The sequence below is a fragment of the Moschus berezovskii genome, chromosome 10, assembly GCF_049115385.1.
Source record: "Moschus berezovskii isolate FMDL1 chromosome 10, NW_MosBer_1.0, whole genome shotgun sequence".
In the NCBI taxonomy this organism is placed as follows: Eukaryota; Metazoa; Chordata; class Mammalia; order Artiodactyla; family Moschidae; genus Moschus; species Moschus berezovskii.
The window spans coordinates 80484082-80501936 of record NC_142469.1 but is presented as its reverse complement, the minus strand read 5'-3'; the positions used below and the strand labels follow the sequence as shown (position 1 = coordinate 80501936).

At 39.8% G+C, this 17855-nt stretch overlaps 1 protein-coding gene and 1 pseudogene across 9 annotated transcripts in view; both read left to right on the top strand.

The window, feature by feature from the left end:
• The window catches only part of AHI1 (Abelson helper integration site 1), a 228815-nt gene that overhangs the window by 172907 nt on the left and 38053 nt on the right, over nucleotides 1–17855 (top strand). For 5 of the 9 annotated variants that reach the window (XM_088840772.1, XM_088840771.1, XM_055433713.2 and 2 more), the window contains exons 23-24: nucleotides 10865–11027; nucleotides 14611–14711. In XM_088840772.1, the coding sequence (XP_088696898.1) occupies nucleotides 10865–11027; nucleotides 14611–14711 (264 nt within the window). The remainder of the gene's footprint in view (nucleotides 1–10864; nucleotides 11028–14610; nucleotides 14712–17855) is intronic. The other 4 variants (XR_016038442.1, XR_016038443.1, XR_016038441.1 and 1 more) reach the window with 1 other exon arrangement.
• LOC129561229 (rho-related GTP-binding protein RhoQ pseudogene) lies at nucleotides 4508–7061 on the top strand (annotated as a pseudogene).

The window sequence follows — 17855 nt, the reverse complement described above, 5'->3', positions numbered from 1 at the left end:
TTTTCTTCTCCAGATCTTCCCAACCCAGGGATTGAACCCACATCTCTTAAATCTGCTTTGGCAGGTGGATTCTTTACCACTAGAGCCACCTGGGAAGCCCTGTCTCCAGGCAGGAATACTGGTGGGTAGCCATTGCCTTCTCCAGGGACTCTTCCCAACCCAGGAATCGAACCTGGGTCTCCCACATTGCAGGCAGATTCTTTACTGTCTGAGCCACCAGGGAAGCCCCACTAGTGAATATTTTACTTTTCAACTCCAGAATTTCTAGTAGCTGATTTCTATTTTGCCATTTGAAATACTGTTTGGTAAGTTTTAGAACCTCTTACTCAACCATCTTCATCTCTGTGTGTATCACAATTATATGCTAAAGTAGAGACATTTTCCATCAAGCTTCTTCTTCTGTAATTATATTAATATCTTCTTCCTCATTAAACCAAATACTCACGTGTGTATACATGAACTTTTCTCAGAATTTTTGGATTATCATTGGAATTAGAAATAGACAAGCCTCAGTGTTTAAATAAGATGAGCAGTTACTTACTGATGTCTTACTATCAGCAGCCTAAAAAACTTTTCTTTTTCCATTTAAATTTATTATTTAAGATTCCTGCACAGGGTCTTCCCAAATTAACTGAGCTTATAGCCATTTCAGTATAAATACAAACTGTAGTGATCAGATGGACACACATGTTAGTATACATATATCAGCTGTCACTTTGGCCTGATTTCTGTTTATCATATAACTTCCTAGTCTGATGGCTTCAAGAAATTGTAACTGAGAAGCTAATGTAAAGAAAAGAGATTTGATGATCTTCTTCAGATGCCATCTGTAATAGAAATACCCATTCTTAAAGATCCTCCTTTGGGCATAAATCTTAGCGAAAGCCAAAGTCAGTAAACAAGATGTATATTTACTTGGTTCCATGCAGGCCTCTAACTTCAAACTTAAATATGTAAGGTTAGTGATTAACAACATAGATTTAGGAGAAAAGCAAACCTGCTAACGTTTAGAATCTGCCAAACTCTGTGATTTAGACAATAATAATCTTTTAGTTTATAATTAAGGAAACAAAACCATGTATATGAACATGAAAGTCATGTCTCAGTCGTGTCTAGCTCTTTGCAACCCATGGACTATAACCTGCCAGGCTCCTCTGTCCATGGAATTCTTCAGGCCAGAATACTGGAGTGGATAACTGTTCCCTTCTCCAGGGGATCTTCCAAACTCAGGGATCGAACCCAGGTCTCCCACACTGTAGGCGGATTCTTTACCAGGATTCATCTGCCTGCAATGCGGGAGACCCGGGTTCAATCCCTGGGTCAGGGAGATCCCCTGGAGAAGGAAATGGCAACCCACTCCAGTACTCTTGCCTGGAAAATCCCATGGATGGAGAAGCCTAATAGGCTGCAGTCCGTGGGGTCACAGAGAGTCGGACATGACTGAGAGACTTCACTTTCACTTTTTTTACCAGCTGAGCTACCAGGGAAGCCCAAGAATCCTGGAGTGGGCAGCCTATCCCTTCTTCAAGGGAACTTCCCAACCCAGGAATCGAACTGGGGGTCTCCTGAATTGCAGGTGGATTCTTTACCAGCTGAACTACCTGGGAAGCCCATACAAAGGCATGATAAGTACTAAATAGGGTAGTTATGGATGTATATGTGAACATGTATGTGCATGCAAATATATAATGTGTACATATATTTGTGTGTGCATACATACAAACACATACATATATAGTGTGAAATGCTTAGCACATGCCTGAATAATTCTCAAAAATATTAAGTACTATAACTCTTTGTATGCATTATATAATTGCTTGTTGTTGTTTAGTTGCTGACTTGTGCCCGCCTCTTTTGCGTTCCTATAGATTAGAGCCCTCCATGCTCCTCTGTCCATGGGATTTCCCAGACAGAAATACTGAAGTGAGTTCCCATTTCCTTCTCCAGGGGATCTTCCCAACGTAGGGATCGAACCCACATCTCCTGCACTGGCAGGCAGATTCTTTACCACTGAACCACCAGGGAAGCCCCGATTTATTAGTATAGTAATAAAACAGTTCCAGAATGGAACAGTACAAGTCTTTTTGAAGAATGCAGTAGGATGAAAAAATAATATTCCATTTTTCATAAGGAGTATAATTTCTGTGTATAATCTTTATAAACCACTGCTTTGAAGAATGAAGTGTAAAATTTATAACTACTAAGACTGTATAAAACTGAATAATATGTTTGCAAATATTCAGATTTACTTTTGTTTAAAAATATTGTCTTCAACTAGTTCTTTTTTACTGATTTTACATTTACTCATAGCTCATGGTTTGTTAGGAGAATTTTAAAGTGATTATACTTTTTAAGTAATTCATAAATTATTATTTTAATATTCATTATCAGCATGCACACTAGTACTCTTTAGTGGCAGCTTAAAACTAGAGAAACAGCAAGAGTGACTTGTGCAGATATTAAAGGTATCCCTTTTGTCAAAAGGGTCACCAGACCAAAAACAATGACACATAAAACGGAAACTCCCAAGGACAGGGCTGTGATCACTTCTTTCTCCCCAGCCTATAAGAATAGCTCAGACACAGTTGTATCTAATAATTATTGCTGGGTGAATAGGTTTAATCTTTCAATTTTGCTTGTTTTTCTATTTTAAAAATTTCTCTAATCCTTAAGAGGTTGTAGGGAAACCTAAGAACTGTTTACTATGACTCCTAGTTGCAGTTTGAGCATGAGCTTGTTGAAAAAAATGATGAAGTAGATGTTAAAATTACTCAAATCTGGAGCTAGTCAGCATTTCAGTGAGACGTGGAAACTGAGAAAGATAAGTAAAATAGGAAAGGAGAAATAAGTTTACTTTTTATAAGTTTTGCCAGTAACAGTTTGTTATAAAGCTTGATTTTATATTTTAAAATGTTTCTTAACCAAATGTTTGTTAACCATATAGTCACATATTTGATATGTGCAGAAAATAAACATACATGTTTTATAAAGTAGGTCATCAAAATAAAGTTAGCTAAACCTTAAAGTACATCAGGATCACCTGGCAGGCTTCTTAAAACAGATTTCTGGGTCCATCCCCAGAACCTATGGTTTTAGTTGGTCTGGAATGGGGCCCAAGAATTTGCATTTCTAACCAGTTTCCAGGTAATGTTGTCATTGCTAATCTGGAGGCCACACTTTGGGTTGGGTACCCTCATCTAAACTGATGACTCATAATTCTCCTTTTGTTATCCCTCCCAAGAAAAATAAAGTGCATTATCATTTTTCTTCACTAACAACAACAAAAATAATCCACAGTCCAATCTATAAAAGTCTGCATCATTTTCTTGATTTTTTTTAAAGGAAGTAACCAATACAGAGATGTATTTTAGAGCCTTTTTCAACGAAGCACTAATGATTCATTGTAACAAAGTATGTGAATAGTGATGTCCAGTAAAGTGTTTAATTAATACCAATCATCATATAAAACCAGTAGCTTTATTTATAAAGTCCAAAATCTCAGTCATTCCTATTTGTCAAACAAGGAAGAAGTATTTCCAACTAGTAAATTCCAAAGAAATGCTTTATCACTGTTCTTTAATTATGACTAGCAGGCTTTTCCTGTGTGGTATTACAGCAATCAAACAAGCTTTTCTGGTTCATGTATGATCATAATGAATACAGTCACACTGTTATCCAGCAAATCAGTATTTTGAATTCATATTAAAATTTGTGAATGCTGTTCTTTTGTAATAGGTATTTGAATACCTATTATAGAATTTAAAAAATGGAAGGCATCACTTAGCATCTGGTCCAGACCCCTTAGTTTACACACATCCAGTTTGTGTTTTGTGTATGTTTTAGCTTTGGAGGCCCAGTCAGGACTGAAAACTCACTATCTTGATTCCTAGTTTAGTATTTTTTCCATTAACCTTTACCAGAAGGTATTAGAAATTAAATATTTTCAGTTATCTGTTTAATGAAGCATTTAAGGTCTATATATACTAGCATTATATAGCAGATAGTTTTATACAGAGACAATAAACTTTGTGTAATTATTTGCTTTTTTTATCTGTTTTCTTAATCACTCTAATCTTTCTTTCTTATTATCCAGATAAGATCAGTTAAAAATAACAGGACTTTAGTTTCTTTTTATTAATATCTTCATGGAAATAGTTGTAAGAGACTGTGTATATTTCTACCACATGATGCTAGAAATAGGGTTATATGTTTTTCCATTTATCTCATGAAATAAAATACAATCCCAGTGTCACCATTAGTAAAGGAATCATTTGAATGTTTAGTAATGTACTTCTGTACAATTGAGGATTTATTGTTAAATTTTATTTTCTACTAAAGTTTTTAATCTGCTCTTTTATTCTGTTTTAATAATAAAGACCAAATAGTCCTTGTCATAATTGAGAAATGAGACTTTCTTAAAGTTTAATTTCACTTGTTAACTACTGGGAGGCAGCAGGCATGCACACCCAGTGAGGGGACTGGTAGAGGTAAGGGGACCATGCCCAGTATGGCTCATGGGCCAGGGCAGTGATTCTCAGGTGTGTAGTGACTGGCGACTGGGCAGTGGGCAAGACGTACCTATATAGGAACTGTGCCCACAGCATCTTCCTGGAGAATTACGTGCCTGCCGTCTTCAACTAGTACGCAGTCAGCGTCACCATAGGCGACAGCTAGGCCAAACAGGAAGACTAAGAACAGACAAGACTGATCATCTGAGGCTTTTATCTTATCCGATGACTGATGTTCTCCTTGTGTGCTTCTCTGTGGTAAATGTAGCCTTATTTCAAAATGTGAAAGAGGAGTGGGTAACAGAACTTAAGTAATACATGCTAAATATACTTGCTATATTAATAGGAACTCAGATCTCCAAGGTGATCCCCAAACAAGGCAAAGATATGAAAGAAAAACTTGTGTCTGGAATAAGGGTGAAAACTAGAAAAAGAAATGGGAGCACACTGGCTATGTGGAATGTTCAACTTTAACACATCGGGGATTGAAGTGTTTAGTGAGCTATCAGCCATTTTAACTTCAAAGAAACACCCAGTAAAAAAAAAGTTCAAGATGTATAAATTGTTTCATTTCATAAGAAACATTTCCAGTGGCCAAGAAAACAGTCCTTTTCTCTCAGAAAGCATATGAAATGCTACAGCTATCCTCAGACCTCTTGTATATAATGAAGCAGTTTAAAATTTGAGATTATTAAAAAACCCTTTTGTCAGAATTCTGTAAAACTCATTAAGAATGTTTCCCTAAAAACTGAAGAAGCAGCAAACCCATCTAAAGCCACAATCTATTCTAAATACTTTATTTCAACTAGAAAGTACTGTCTCTCAGGAGTTTCCTAGTTAAAAAGCTACAATCACCTCATGTAACTAGGTGGAAAGCAGTGTTACAAAGATAACGACCTGGCTTACACCATCCATACTTTTGCATAGTCCTTCTGGAATCTACACAAAGAAGCATCTTCTCCCTTTGCTCCAATTACTGTTCTTGTATGTAAGTTGCTTTCTATTTTAGTATATACAGAGTGGTGAAATAACAAGGCCATCCACGTAGCCAAAGGTCACTCCAGGCCTACAAGAGATGGACATCCCAGAGGAAACAATATATAAGATCAAAGAAGAATAACAGTTTAATCTTCACTTGAGCCAGAAGTGTAACCTAAATATTTTTAACACCTGATATGCTTTCTTTAAGAATACCAAGTGTAATAAAGTCCCAATTGCATTTATCATGAAAACTAAAAATGTACACATTTTAATTAATGTGCATTAAATACTGTAACAAGGCTTCTGTCAAGAAAAATAAAATAGTTACTGGGGTGTCTCTTTTTGTTTCATTTTATATTAATAATAATGCTGCCAATAACCAGAAGAAGTGCCCTTAATAAGTCTTTGGCTGAGTACTGATCTACATCTGCATGGGGAAAAACTCCATAAGGAAAGAACCGTCAGAAATGAGTAGGCTACCCAACAGAAAGAGAATAGTTAGTCCTGCCAGCCAGATGGAAAAGTCTCCAAATATGTGGGGCATCAGGGAGAATTACCAGGAGAATCACACCTTGGTAGTGGAGTTTATTGAGCCCTAGAGAAAAGTCTTCCTGAATATGCTCTAACAAAACTTGAAAACAAACCTGAAAAGGGTCAAACCAATCTCAGGTCACTACCTGCCAGAAAAACGTCTGACACTCTTTAAAAGAATACAAGAAAATCCAGCATTCACCACAGTAAGCTACATACACATTAGTTTTCCAGGACTGTTGTGTCAAATTACCATGAACATGGTGTGGTTTTAAACAAGAAAAATTTATTCTTCCACTGGTCTGAAGGGCAGGATTCTAAAATCAAGGTAGCAAGTAAGAAGCAAAGGGAAGAGGTGCCTCATTGGCTGCAGTCTGGCACGAAGAAACTCCTTGACAATTATGGACCCGCAGAAGCAGCGTTGGAGGAGAAAGTGCTCAAGTGTATGATTTATTCAACGTAACTTAGCTGCTTGCATGATGAGGTCATTGTGAGTATTAATTTTTGGATTGCATCACAGATAACATTGCAAGGAGCATTGGCTGTTGAGAAATACTGGTTAATGTTCCTTCAGCACAGTGGTATCCATTGAGAAGTCTTCAGAGACAACTATTTTAATGAAAAAGCTCGCAGAAGATAATGCAAAGAGGAATTCACTTAAATGTCTTATGCAGACTAGCATAAGCAGACTCTGCCCAAACCAAGATATAGTATCTGGCAAGCACTGCTAAAAAGTCTGAGAAATATGTCCAAAAAAAAAAAAGCTTGCCAATGACCCTTCTGCCATGAGTGATTATGCCCAAGCAACTCAGCAAGCTTTAAGTAAGGGAGGGAACTCTGTTTCAAATATGTCAATAATGGTCAAAATGTGACTAAGTGGATTTTGTGGAAGATTTTATTTCCTAGATCTGTCTTAACCAATATGAGCACATAAACACATATTTTAAAATTTCTGTCAAAAAAGAAAGATTGCTAAAAGATTTCATAAGTCAAGATAATTTCACAAAGATTTTATCAGTTCAAGATTTGGGTCATAGTACTGAGGAGTGAGGGGTTTCCCAGTGGTAAAGAACCCTCTTGCCAATGCAGGAGATATAAGAGATGCAGGCTTCAGTCACTGGACCAGGAAGATCCCCTGGAGGAGGGCATGGCAACCCATCCAGTGTTATTGCCTGGAGAATCCCCATGGACAGACAAGCCTGATGGGCTACAATCCATAGGATCGCAAAGAGTCCAACATGACTGAAGAATGATATTTTGTCACACCTATGTGCAGACTACCATATGCACAAAATGGTACATTATAGAAGATACTTTTCAAGAGAGTGATCAGAACAGATTATCTGTGACAAGACCTACCAAAATAAGAAGAAAATAGAAATAGTATTCATTCATGACAAAACTGCGTGAAATTGTGTCTTCCAATGCTTGGAGAAAAAAGCTCCCAGTATGGCTTCACTTTATCCTAAAACAGTGAGATGACAATGAAATCTAATTGGAGATGGGGAAGACATGACTTCTGCCGAAGCCACTGCCAAATTAAAAGAAGCAAAGTTTACTGTTTACACTGTGATGTTCAGAAGAGAGTAGTAGTGAAAGTAGCGAAAGTGTTAGTTGTTCAGTTGTATCCAACACTTTGTGACCCCATGGACTGTAGCCCTCTGTCCATGGAATTCTCCAGACAAAAATGCTGGAGTGGGTTGCCATTTCCTCCTCTGAGGGAATTTCCCCAACCCAGGGATCAAACCCGTGTCTCCCACACTGCAGGCAGATTCTTCACTGTCTGAGCCACCAGGGAAGCCTCAGAAGAGAGTAAGTGATCTTCAAATGAGAAGATAATGATAAAAGCACACAGTGGGACTTCATTGGTGGTACAGTGGCTAAGACTCTGCACTCCCAATGCAGGGGGCCTGGGTTCAATCCCTGGCCAGAGATCTAGATCCCACCTGCTGCAGCTAAAAGATCCTGCCTGCTGCAGCTGAGACCTGGCACAGCCAAATAAGTAAATAAAAACAAATATTTCTGGAAGAAAAAACCACACTGGAATACAAGCAGGCTCTCACGATCCACGTGGCTTTCATTGCATGTCTTCAGCATGATGATAGAATGGTCATATTATAACTCCACTGCCGCCCACATGTGGGCTGTTGGCATGTGAAACACACTGAGTTCTCAGTGGACAGCAATTTTTCTCCTAAATGTCAGTAATGGTGTGACAAAACAGGGCAGCTTTGGGGAATGTAGTCTCTGTCCTAAGGGTGGCAGTTGTGGAGTTTAGTGATGAGGACATTGTTTCTACACCAGGAGATAGATTGTAAGGGTGTGGAACACAGTGCCGTTAGCTGGGTGCCAGTGAGGTGCTGCCAGTTTGCAATCCCATAAGAGGTTGGTAACTCGTGATTCGCTTGACATCATCAGCTTGTGAGACTGTCTTCTGTTTTAGTTGGCCAGAGCTGCTGTAACAGCTGTAGCATAGACAGGGTACTTCAACAACAAAAATGTGTTTGCTCACAGATCTAGAGGCTGGAAGTCCAAGATCCAGTAGCGGGCCAGGCTGGTTCCTCCTTGCCTCTCTCCTTGCAGTGCAGACGGCCACCTTTTCGCTGTCTCCTCAAGGGGCCTTTTCTCAGTGCACGTGTGCTCATGGTATCTCTTCCTCTTTCTACAGGCGTGTCAGGATGAAGAATAATAGGAACAAATCCCCAGGCGGGTTCTGGGACGGGGTCTCAGGTGTCATGAAAGGGGCACAGTGGGCCTGCAGGTGACCCAGGGAGTCAGTCTTCTCAGCACAGCCGACTGCCCATGTGCTGCTGTCCAAAAATGTGCCTTATCTCTCGTGAGTGATTAGGGTATCATGTGCCTCATCCCTTCCTCTGCTGCTGCTTTCCCATGTTCGATACTAGACAAATATGGCTTATATGTGTATTTCATTTAAAAAAAAAATATGAAAGAAAAAAACCTGAGTTTAAATCCCGATTCTACAACTTACCAGTTCACTTTAAGCAAGTTACTAAATTTCTCTTTATATCAAATTTCTCATTTATGAAACTGAAATAAGACTTTCTGCCCTCAACAGGATTGTCACAAAGGTTGAGTAAGAAAATTCACATAAGCAGCTAGCAAGGGACCCAGAACATGGCAGGCACATTTTAATTAGCTTTCCTCTTCTGTGATAGGGCAACACAGGAGAATTCAGGAGAAGAGGTTTGGAGAAGGAAGAATGGAGGAAAAAATTAAAAGTCCTACTTGTACATGAGTGAGTTGGCATCAATATACTGAAAGTTACAAAAGACTTGTCAACTTTAAACAATATCCTACATTACAGGTTGTAAACTAGGGCTTATGCTAAGCAGTACAATAGGAATTGTATTTTTACCATTTAATTTAATTATCATTACTGCCCTTGCATTGTATATCATTACTGCCCTTATATTGTATAGTGACAACAGTCAATTCCAAATGTATCCATTAAAATCTTCTGGTTAATATGTTAATAAATATTTTAAATTAATTAAAGCCACCACAAAGAGTTTTATAAGCTGTTATGGAATTCCTAGTTTCCCATGGCCCATACTGTAAGTCTGAACCTTCCAGCATGTATGATCTGGCACCTACCTACTCCCGAAGCCTTGGCTTTCCCACCTTCTATCCAGATTCTTCCCTCTAATGCCGGACTTCCACCATATTGAACTATTTGGGGTTTCTGTTCCCTGGACTCTCACACATGGGGTGCAGTGCCTGGGACATACTTTTCCATCTTTTCATCTGGCTATTTCCTGATTATCTCTCATTCCCCAGCAAAGCCTAAGCAAGGTACCCCTTCTCGAAGTTATCCTATTTATCACTATACGTTCAATCCCTAACACAGAACCAGGCACATTAGGATTTCAGTAAATACTTGTTAGGTGAATAAATCAGTACTCAACCTAAATGCAGAGGGTCATAATGATAGTTTTCCATTACATTATAGTTGTATAGCCTATAAGTTTCCAAATTCTATTTGCATAGGGAAAAAAGTGGAAGTAGTCTATTCTTTATATTATATTATGTCCTACTTTATACACTGCATCATGTCTGAAGTGGGTTGAGGTTTGCTTCCTTCTTGTAACTGCTATAAGGGATTTGTAGATGCCTCTGCAGCCATTCATTTTGTATTTGGTGTTTTCAAAAGAAAAAAGAATCAAATCTAGTGGCTACTATAACATAACAGAGAAAGAGGGTTCTCATAGGAAGGCCTTTCCTTTTAAATTTGTGTCTCTTGAAAATAAGCTTATCAAGGTGTTTTTAAAGGTAGATTTAGATTGTTGATATAAAATACCAGAAAAAAATGGTTTTTGTATGGAAATACATCACAAAAAGATACATTGACAGTAAACCCAAATGATCACAATGAAAGTATGTAATCTGATTGTTCCATTGCATTTTTCCTATTTTATAGAAGTGTTGACCTTCTGGAGATTTTTTTTTTTCTGATGCCTCTGCTTAGCACAGGGAATGGGACCAAAAGTAGAATGAAACAATTCTAACAGTGAATGATGTGTGAGCTTCTTTTTTTTATTTGCTTCAAAAGTAATTTACTTAAAAAAAATTAACATCTGCTATTTTGAAGCTAATCTTAGTGTATTGAATGCTCGTAACCATTTCTCAATCCCACAGCCTTTTATCTTGCTTCTCCTGCTGTGTTCCCACCACCCCTGATCCCATTAGCAAACCTTGAGACAGCCTCAGACTCACCAAAGTACTGCTTTGGTTTCAGCTGCTCTTCTGCAAGAGGAAGTGAATGTTGGGGGTTTTCTCTGTGGTACAGTTGTGATAAAGCTGTGGTGGTCTTATCTCTCCCTTAGGTAGTGACTCTTTATGACTACACAGCGAATCGATCAGATGAACTAACCATCCATCGCGGAGACATTATCCGAGTGTTTTTCAAAGATAATGAAGACTGGTGGTATGGCAGCATAGGAAAGGGACAGGAAGGTTATTTTCCAGCTAATCATGTGGCTAGTGAAAGTAAGTTTTATGCTCCCTTCCTGGTTTACTAATATGGTATAACTGATAGTCCCAGATTTTATCATCTTCTGCTCTTTAACTTGCTGTCTTGTTACTTTTGCATATATTTACCAATGGGGTATTGCTCTTCATTCTCATGTTGCAAAAAAAAAAGAGAGGGGGGCATTAGTACACTCAAAAGCTATGACATTCTGAGATTGGAATGCCGGCTTCATGGACTTCGCATCCCAGGGGACCTGCCCATCTCCCCTTTTCCGGGCCACCTGCTGCACACACACTGATGTCACCCTTCCTCCTGCCACCTCTAGGTTGACAGGCTCCTAAGAACCTCTAGTTCCTCAGCTCCCATTCTTTTTACATTCTATCCCCAGGCTTAACTGGCACCTGCTCAAAAAAAACAGGGGGGGCTGCAATAGATTGTTCCATTCTCAAGTAAATTAAGCCCTCATTTGTGAAAGGAAGAAGAAATGAGCTGGAGAAGAAATTCTAAATCCAAGTTTCTGAAAGCTGTAGATTTGCTGCCAGGCCTTGAGAGAAGAAAATAGAAGTAACACAGACAGCTTGAAAACAAAGGGTAAAGACTATGAAGCAAGGGGAGAGCATAGTAGCGCTTCTTCAAAAAAATACGTCCCATCGGTTGTCAACTCACTGTGGGGTAGGAAAAGCAGAATGCTCAGGGGTCAGGAGAACTGAGCGCTAATCCTGACATCACAGCTAAGACTGCCATGCCTCCGTTTCTTCCCACAGAACGAGGAAGTCGAGCTCCATCATCTCTAAGCTTTCTTCCAGAAACACTAAAATCATATAGTTCTGTTAATTAAAAATAGAGTAGAGGCAGCCAAGAGAACACTCTCCATTTTGAATGTTTACCAAGTCTTTTGTTTCTAAAAAGTAATTATTAAAATAATAGTTGGTTTGGGGCTAGTCTATGAAACTCCATTCAGTCCAAACTATGGTTGAACAAAAGCACTATTGATTTTTAACCTCAGTTCTAAATTTTTAAAGTAAAAGAAATAAAGGAAAGGAGGAAGAATTTCTTCAGTGAATCCTGGGTGCTGGGGGCTAAGCCTAGATAGAATTGTTTCTCTTGGGGCACCACCTTCCAAGTCTGCGCCCAGCCCTTCCCATGGCTCCCTCCTCAAGAGCCCTGAATCTCACTGTAGCTCCTTCCCCTCCCTTGTTTATCTGCAGCTTTCGGCAAACTCCTCCCCTCCAAAGTGCTGCTGCTAAGTCACTGCAGTCGTGTCTGACTCTGTGCGACCCCATAGACGGCAGCCCACCAGGCTCCCCCATCCCGGGATTCTCCAGGCAAGAACACTGGAGTGGGTTGCCATTTCCTTCTCCAGTGCATGAAAGTGAAAAGTGAAAGTGGAATCACTCAGTCGTATCTGACTGTTAGCGACCCCATGGACTGCAGCCTACCAGGCTCCTCCATCCATGGGATTTTCCAGGCAAGAATACTCGAGTGGGGTGCCATTGCCTTCTCCTTTTCTCTCTCATAAAAAAAATTCTTAATTTCCTTTGTGCCGTGATTTTAATTCTTTTTCTCTGAGCATTAAACAGCTAATGACTCTTAAACTCCATCTGAAATATACTTCTGTTTTTAAAGGAGTATGCAGACTGGAGAAAAGTTAAGGCAGCATGGAAGGAAGAAATCTGGAGACAGGTTAATTCCCAGGCCTCTCCCCTACACTCAGCACTTCACACTTCCCGGTCATCTTGGACATCCAGGTGGCTCCCCTCCCCTCCCAATGATGGCTTCCCACCAGACCAGCAGCTGGAATTCTGCAGGGGTAGCTGCTGTTTTGAAGAGCTTCCTGCGAAGTCTTAGCCACTCTGGAGAATATCTTTCATTTTAACTAGATATTATAATCAGTTATTTCTTCCAGATACAAGTGGAAACATTTAAAGTATTTTTTCACTTGATTGTATAAAACGATTGTGTATATCCAGGCAGGAGGGTATTAGATGCTCACTTTAGAATCTAGTTAGTTTGCAGAAATAACCTCTTAGGATTACAAATATTGAAAAACTATAGATATTTGATCCACAGGGCATTAAAGATTCAATAAAACTTTGTTTTCTTCCATAAGAACCAAAGTGGGACCATGCTTGGTGGCTGTATGCAGAAAGCAGTTCCATGTCTCAGGAAGTGGACGTCCTTCTGATGCCGTGATTCCTTATTGTACCCCAGAATAATTGATGGGGTTTTTTTTTTGGCATTAGTCATTGTTCATTGAGAAAGGCTTGCAAAGGCCAGAACAAGCAAAAAGTTTTCAGAAAACCTGAGAATATGACTGAATTCTCAATTCATCAGGCGTTCTTTTCCTTTCCTTTCATCCTGCTTTTTACCTGAATGTAACAAAAACTCACCTGCCCAGTTTTAACATTTGAGGAAAAATGACTGTCAGCAGCATATTCCACTCTGAAAATAGTAGGAGAAATTCTCCTTTATCCAAAACCAGTTACACAAAGCAAATGCTCTGAGGGAGCGTGTGTGTGTATGTGTGTGTACATGCACACATAACCTCTTTCAACCATTCAGTTGAAAGCCCTGTCCAATAAGAGAATGATATAATAGAAGACATTGGTACCTTGTTATCACAAAGGACATTTCCCTTGTATCTTAAGCCACTGGAAAGGGAAATTAGATCAGCCTCCATTAATCACATCTCACATCCTTTCCAGTAAGAGACAAACCTATAATAAAATCAACCCTTACATAAAGCCCATTAATGTAGCTCATAATTTTAGAATTTTGATCAGGTTCAATTCTGGTTCAATTTTGAACTCTTTCTCTCAATTCAGAGCTGCCCGTCATTTAACCAAAACAGATTTCCTTTTTAGCCTTTTAAAATTCCCACGTAACTATTTAGATTCAATACCATGCGTATAAGTGGATTATATAGATTACAACCTTAGATTATAAGAACCTTAGACCCAACACTATGAGTAGATTCTGTGTCATACATAGTCCCAGTCCCATGTCATACCATATTTGCAAATTATCCTTAATCCACCTCCACCTGGCAAAATCCTACCTATAGTCTGACAAACCTGACACTTTTTCCATTAAGCATTTACCATCTCCACATCAGAACTTGTCTTTGTTACTGTCTCTTTTCAGAACACTATCACACTCTGTTGTATATTGCAGTTCATTGTGAACACATCTGTCTCTGACTAGATGGTAAGCTCCTTGAGAGCAAAGACTGTCCTTGGTCATCTTCAGATCTCCTCCAGCAGTACCCGGCCAATGATCTTGCATACAGCAGGTTTTCGGTAAATGTGTATTAAGATAAAATGAAATAAGCAGCTGCATGACCGCATACATAGTCAGTAAAAATGAGACTTCCTACATTTCTGAAACCTGCCGATCAAGACTTGCCGATCATAAGTTGTGCTCTTTGGATAACAAAGACTGTGAATCGCCTTAATGATAAGTGCTGGGTCGGCTTATTGTGACACCAAGGAAATGAATAGCAGTGTCTTTATTTGCATGTCTGCTCCGCTCCATTGTCGTTTTGCCCCCATGGAACAGCGCTCCTCAATTTGATGATGTGAATTCTTTGTTCCATTCTAGCACTCTATCGAGAATTGCCTCCGGAGGTAAAGGAGCGGTCCCCTCCTTTAACCCCTAAGGAGAAAGCCAAAATGGAAAAAGCTTTTCCAGTTCTGCAGAAGGTAAATGTTTTCGAGTATACGTATTCCATGTACTTTGATTTTCGCCCTCTCTTGATGAAATACTACTTCATTTTTCATGCTTATACCCTTTATTGTTTATATTATTATTTATTCATACCTTGCCACCAACATTATGAAATATATAAGGCAAATCTTTATTATAGCCATTTTCCAGATAAGGAAACTGAGGAGGCTCAGAGAGATTAAAGTAGACACCCAAGTCACAGCCCAAGTGATAGGATGCGAGTCCAAAGTGGAACTTGTAACTTTCATTGTCATGCTATTTCCACTCAATGCTTATTTCTGTAACTGTGATACTGACACTGTCAGCAGCCTCACCTGAGGGGTCCACATTTATGCTAAAAAAAGCATTGGGGCCCACAGAATAAAGATGCTCTGTCTTTCTAGAGCATTCCTCTTCAGTTCAGTTCAGTTCAGTCGCTCAGTCGTGTCCGACTCTTTGCGACCCCTCTTACTTGTTAGTAATTCTAAATGTTTTCAGGTTAAAATAAATATGGATATACAATCAGCCAGAGAAATGTCATGATTTTTTAGCCTGTGCGATCAACTCCTTAAGGATATCAGGCAGAATTCTGATGCTGGTAGTGCTTTGGTAGAAAAGTTTATAAGCACTGTACCACTGTATATATTACTTATTTAACTTATTATGTGACATTAACTCTTTCCATAGGCTGAGTAACTTTGGTTCCTTTTGACTCCATAAACTGGCAGGCATGTACATATATATTTATATATATAATATACATATATATAAACGAATGCCATGTCATGATAGGCTTTCTGACAGTTGAACCTGTCATGTATTTTTCTGCCATTCATTCGTATTTGTTGAGTGCTTACTTCTGTGCTAAGCACGCTTCAGTCCTCACTGAAACAAGATTGAGTAGCCAAGGCACCTGCCCTTGAGGAGCCTACAGGCTGATGGGTGAGACCTCTGCAAGCAGGCGATTTCAGCAGACTATGGTGGGAGCTATAATGAAGATCTAATCCTCTAAATATGCCCTAGGGAGTCCAGGAAGAGTTCCCGGAGGAAGTCAGGCTTGAGCTGAGGCTTATAGGATGAAAAAGGATGTGCTAGGTAAATGATCTTAGAAAAAACATTCTAGCAGAGGGAAAAGTTTGGGTAAGGTATGGTATGGGATGGTTGGTTGTGTGTAGGGAGCACAGGGCCTGATGGAAAGAAGGGTAAGTGAAATAGAGGAGCCAGGCCTGGCATGCTCTGCTCAGATGCTTAAACTGTAGCCTTCAGACAGAGGGGATTCCCTGGAGAAGGAGTGACATGTACAGATTTACAGGAGAAAAATACCATTCTGGTGGCAGCATGGTGGTTGGATTAGAGGGAGCTGGGAAATTGGTGAAGAAGCCATTGAAAAAAGTATATAAAAACCTGAACTACTAGAGATGGAGGGGAGGTGTCATAAGGTAAAATTGGCAGGATTTTATGATTGATTAGATATGATTAATTAAGTTGGAATCTAGGATTATGCTAAGGCTTATTATACAGCTTCATGGATATTGGTACCACAGAAATAATAAAGGAATAAGGAGAATTTGGGGAGATAGAGAAAGGGAATGTTGGGAGTAGGATGTGATGAGTTGTAATAGATACCTTGATTTCTTTTTTTTTTTTTTATTTCTTAGTGGTGTCTCTAGGTCTCCCAGATAGAAATACTCACTGGGGAGCTATTAATTCAGGACTGGAATTTGAGAGACTGTAGAGCTTCAGAATAAAATGAGGGAATTAATGTATTCATTGAATTATATGAAGAAAGTTGAAGTTTGTAATAAAGGAAAGAGAATAGAGCAAAGAGTTCTGAGAGAAGGCAGCCAAGGACAGAATCCCAGTTGAACACTAACTAGGATTTAAGGGACAGTCATGTGAAGGGCTTCCCTTGTGGCTCAGCTGGTAAAGAATCTGCCTGCAATGTGGGAGACCTGGGTTTGATCCCTGGGTTGGGACGATCCCCTGGAGAAGGGAAAGGCTACCCACTACAGTATTCTGGCCTGGAGAATTTCATGGACTGTATAGTCCATGGGGTCGCAAAGAGTTGGACACGACTGAGCGACTTTCACTTCACAGGTGAAGAGAAGAAGATTAAGAAAAAATAATCAAAGGGGAAAGAAGGGGAAAAAAGAAGTGGCCTGGAAGCCAGGGGAAAAGAGAGGTTCAAGGAGGGTACAGTCAAGAGTGTCAGAAACAGCCGGTCAGGTCGGGTCTCAGCATGTGGTCACCAAGGACCTGGCACGTGAGCACTAGTGTCAGGGACTCACACTACTGTGATGAGGATTGATGAATAGAACAGGCCTCCGCAAGTGAACCTGTGGAGGACATTCCCAGAGCTTCACTTGAGGAAAACAAAAGTCAAATGGTGGCTGGAAGGATGACCTGGTTCCAGGAATGACTTTCTAAATACCGGAATGACATAAAATCATATCCTGAGTTGTCAAAGCCAAGGGGACAGGTTCACGTTGAAGGCAGATAAAGCACACATGGATCTTAGCAGAAGCAGGAGCTTTCCACTGGAAAGACAGGTTGATAGATTAGTCTTGGCTTAGAGCAATGGTTCTCCACCGAGGGTGATTCTTGCCTCCCAGGACACATCTGGCAATGCTTGGAGAAATTTCTGCAAATATCAGCAAGGTCAGGGGTTCTACTGACGTCTAGTGGGTGGGGGTCACAGATCTGGCTAAACATCATAGCATCCCCAGGACAGCCCCCTCCATAAAGGAATGTTGTCTGGCCGTGCTGAGCATAGAGATTACCCCTCTAAAACAGGTAAACATAAAAGAGGATACAGGTAAGTTGATAGCATGGAAGCTTAGAAATTGAGAATAATCTCCATGTTCTCCAAAACAGGAAGGAGGGTCTGCTTCCAATGTGAGGGTCATAGGAGTGAGACAGGAAGAATAGTGACTGTGAGAATACCTGTAAGGACAGCAGAAGCAGGGCTCACTGGGGACAAATAAAGAGATTCCTGAGTAGTTCTGAGAGCTACTGTTTGAATACCGTAAAAGCCTTGGTGGCATCTTTCTGTGTTGTTGGGTTTTCCCTCAGTAATCCTCAGCATCTACGCCTGGCAGTGGAGAAGGCAGATTTGGTCCGATGCATAACTGGAAGTTTTG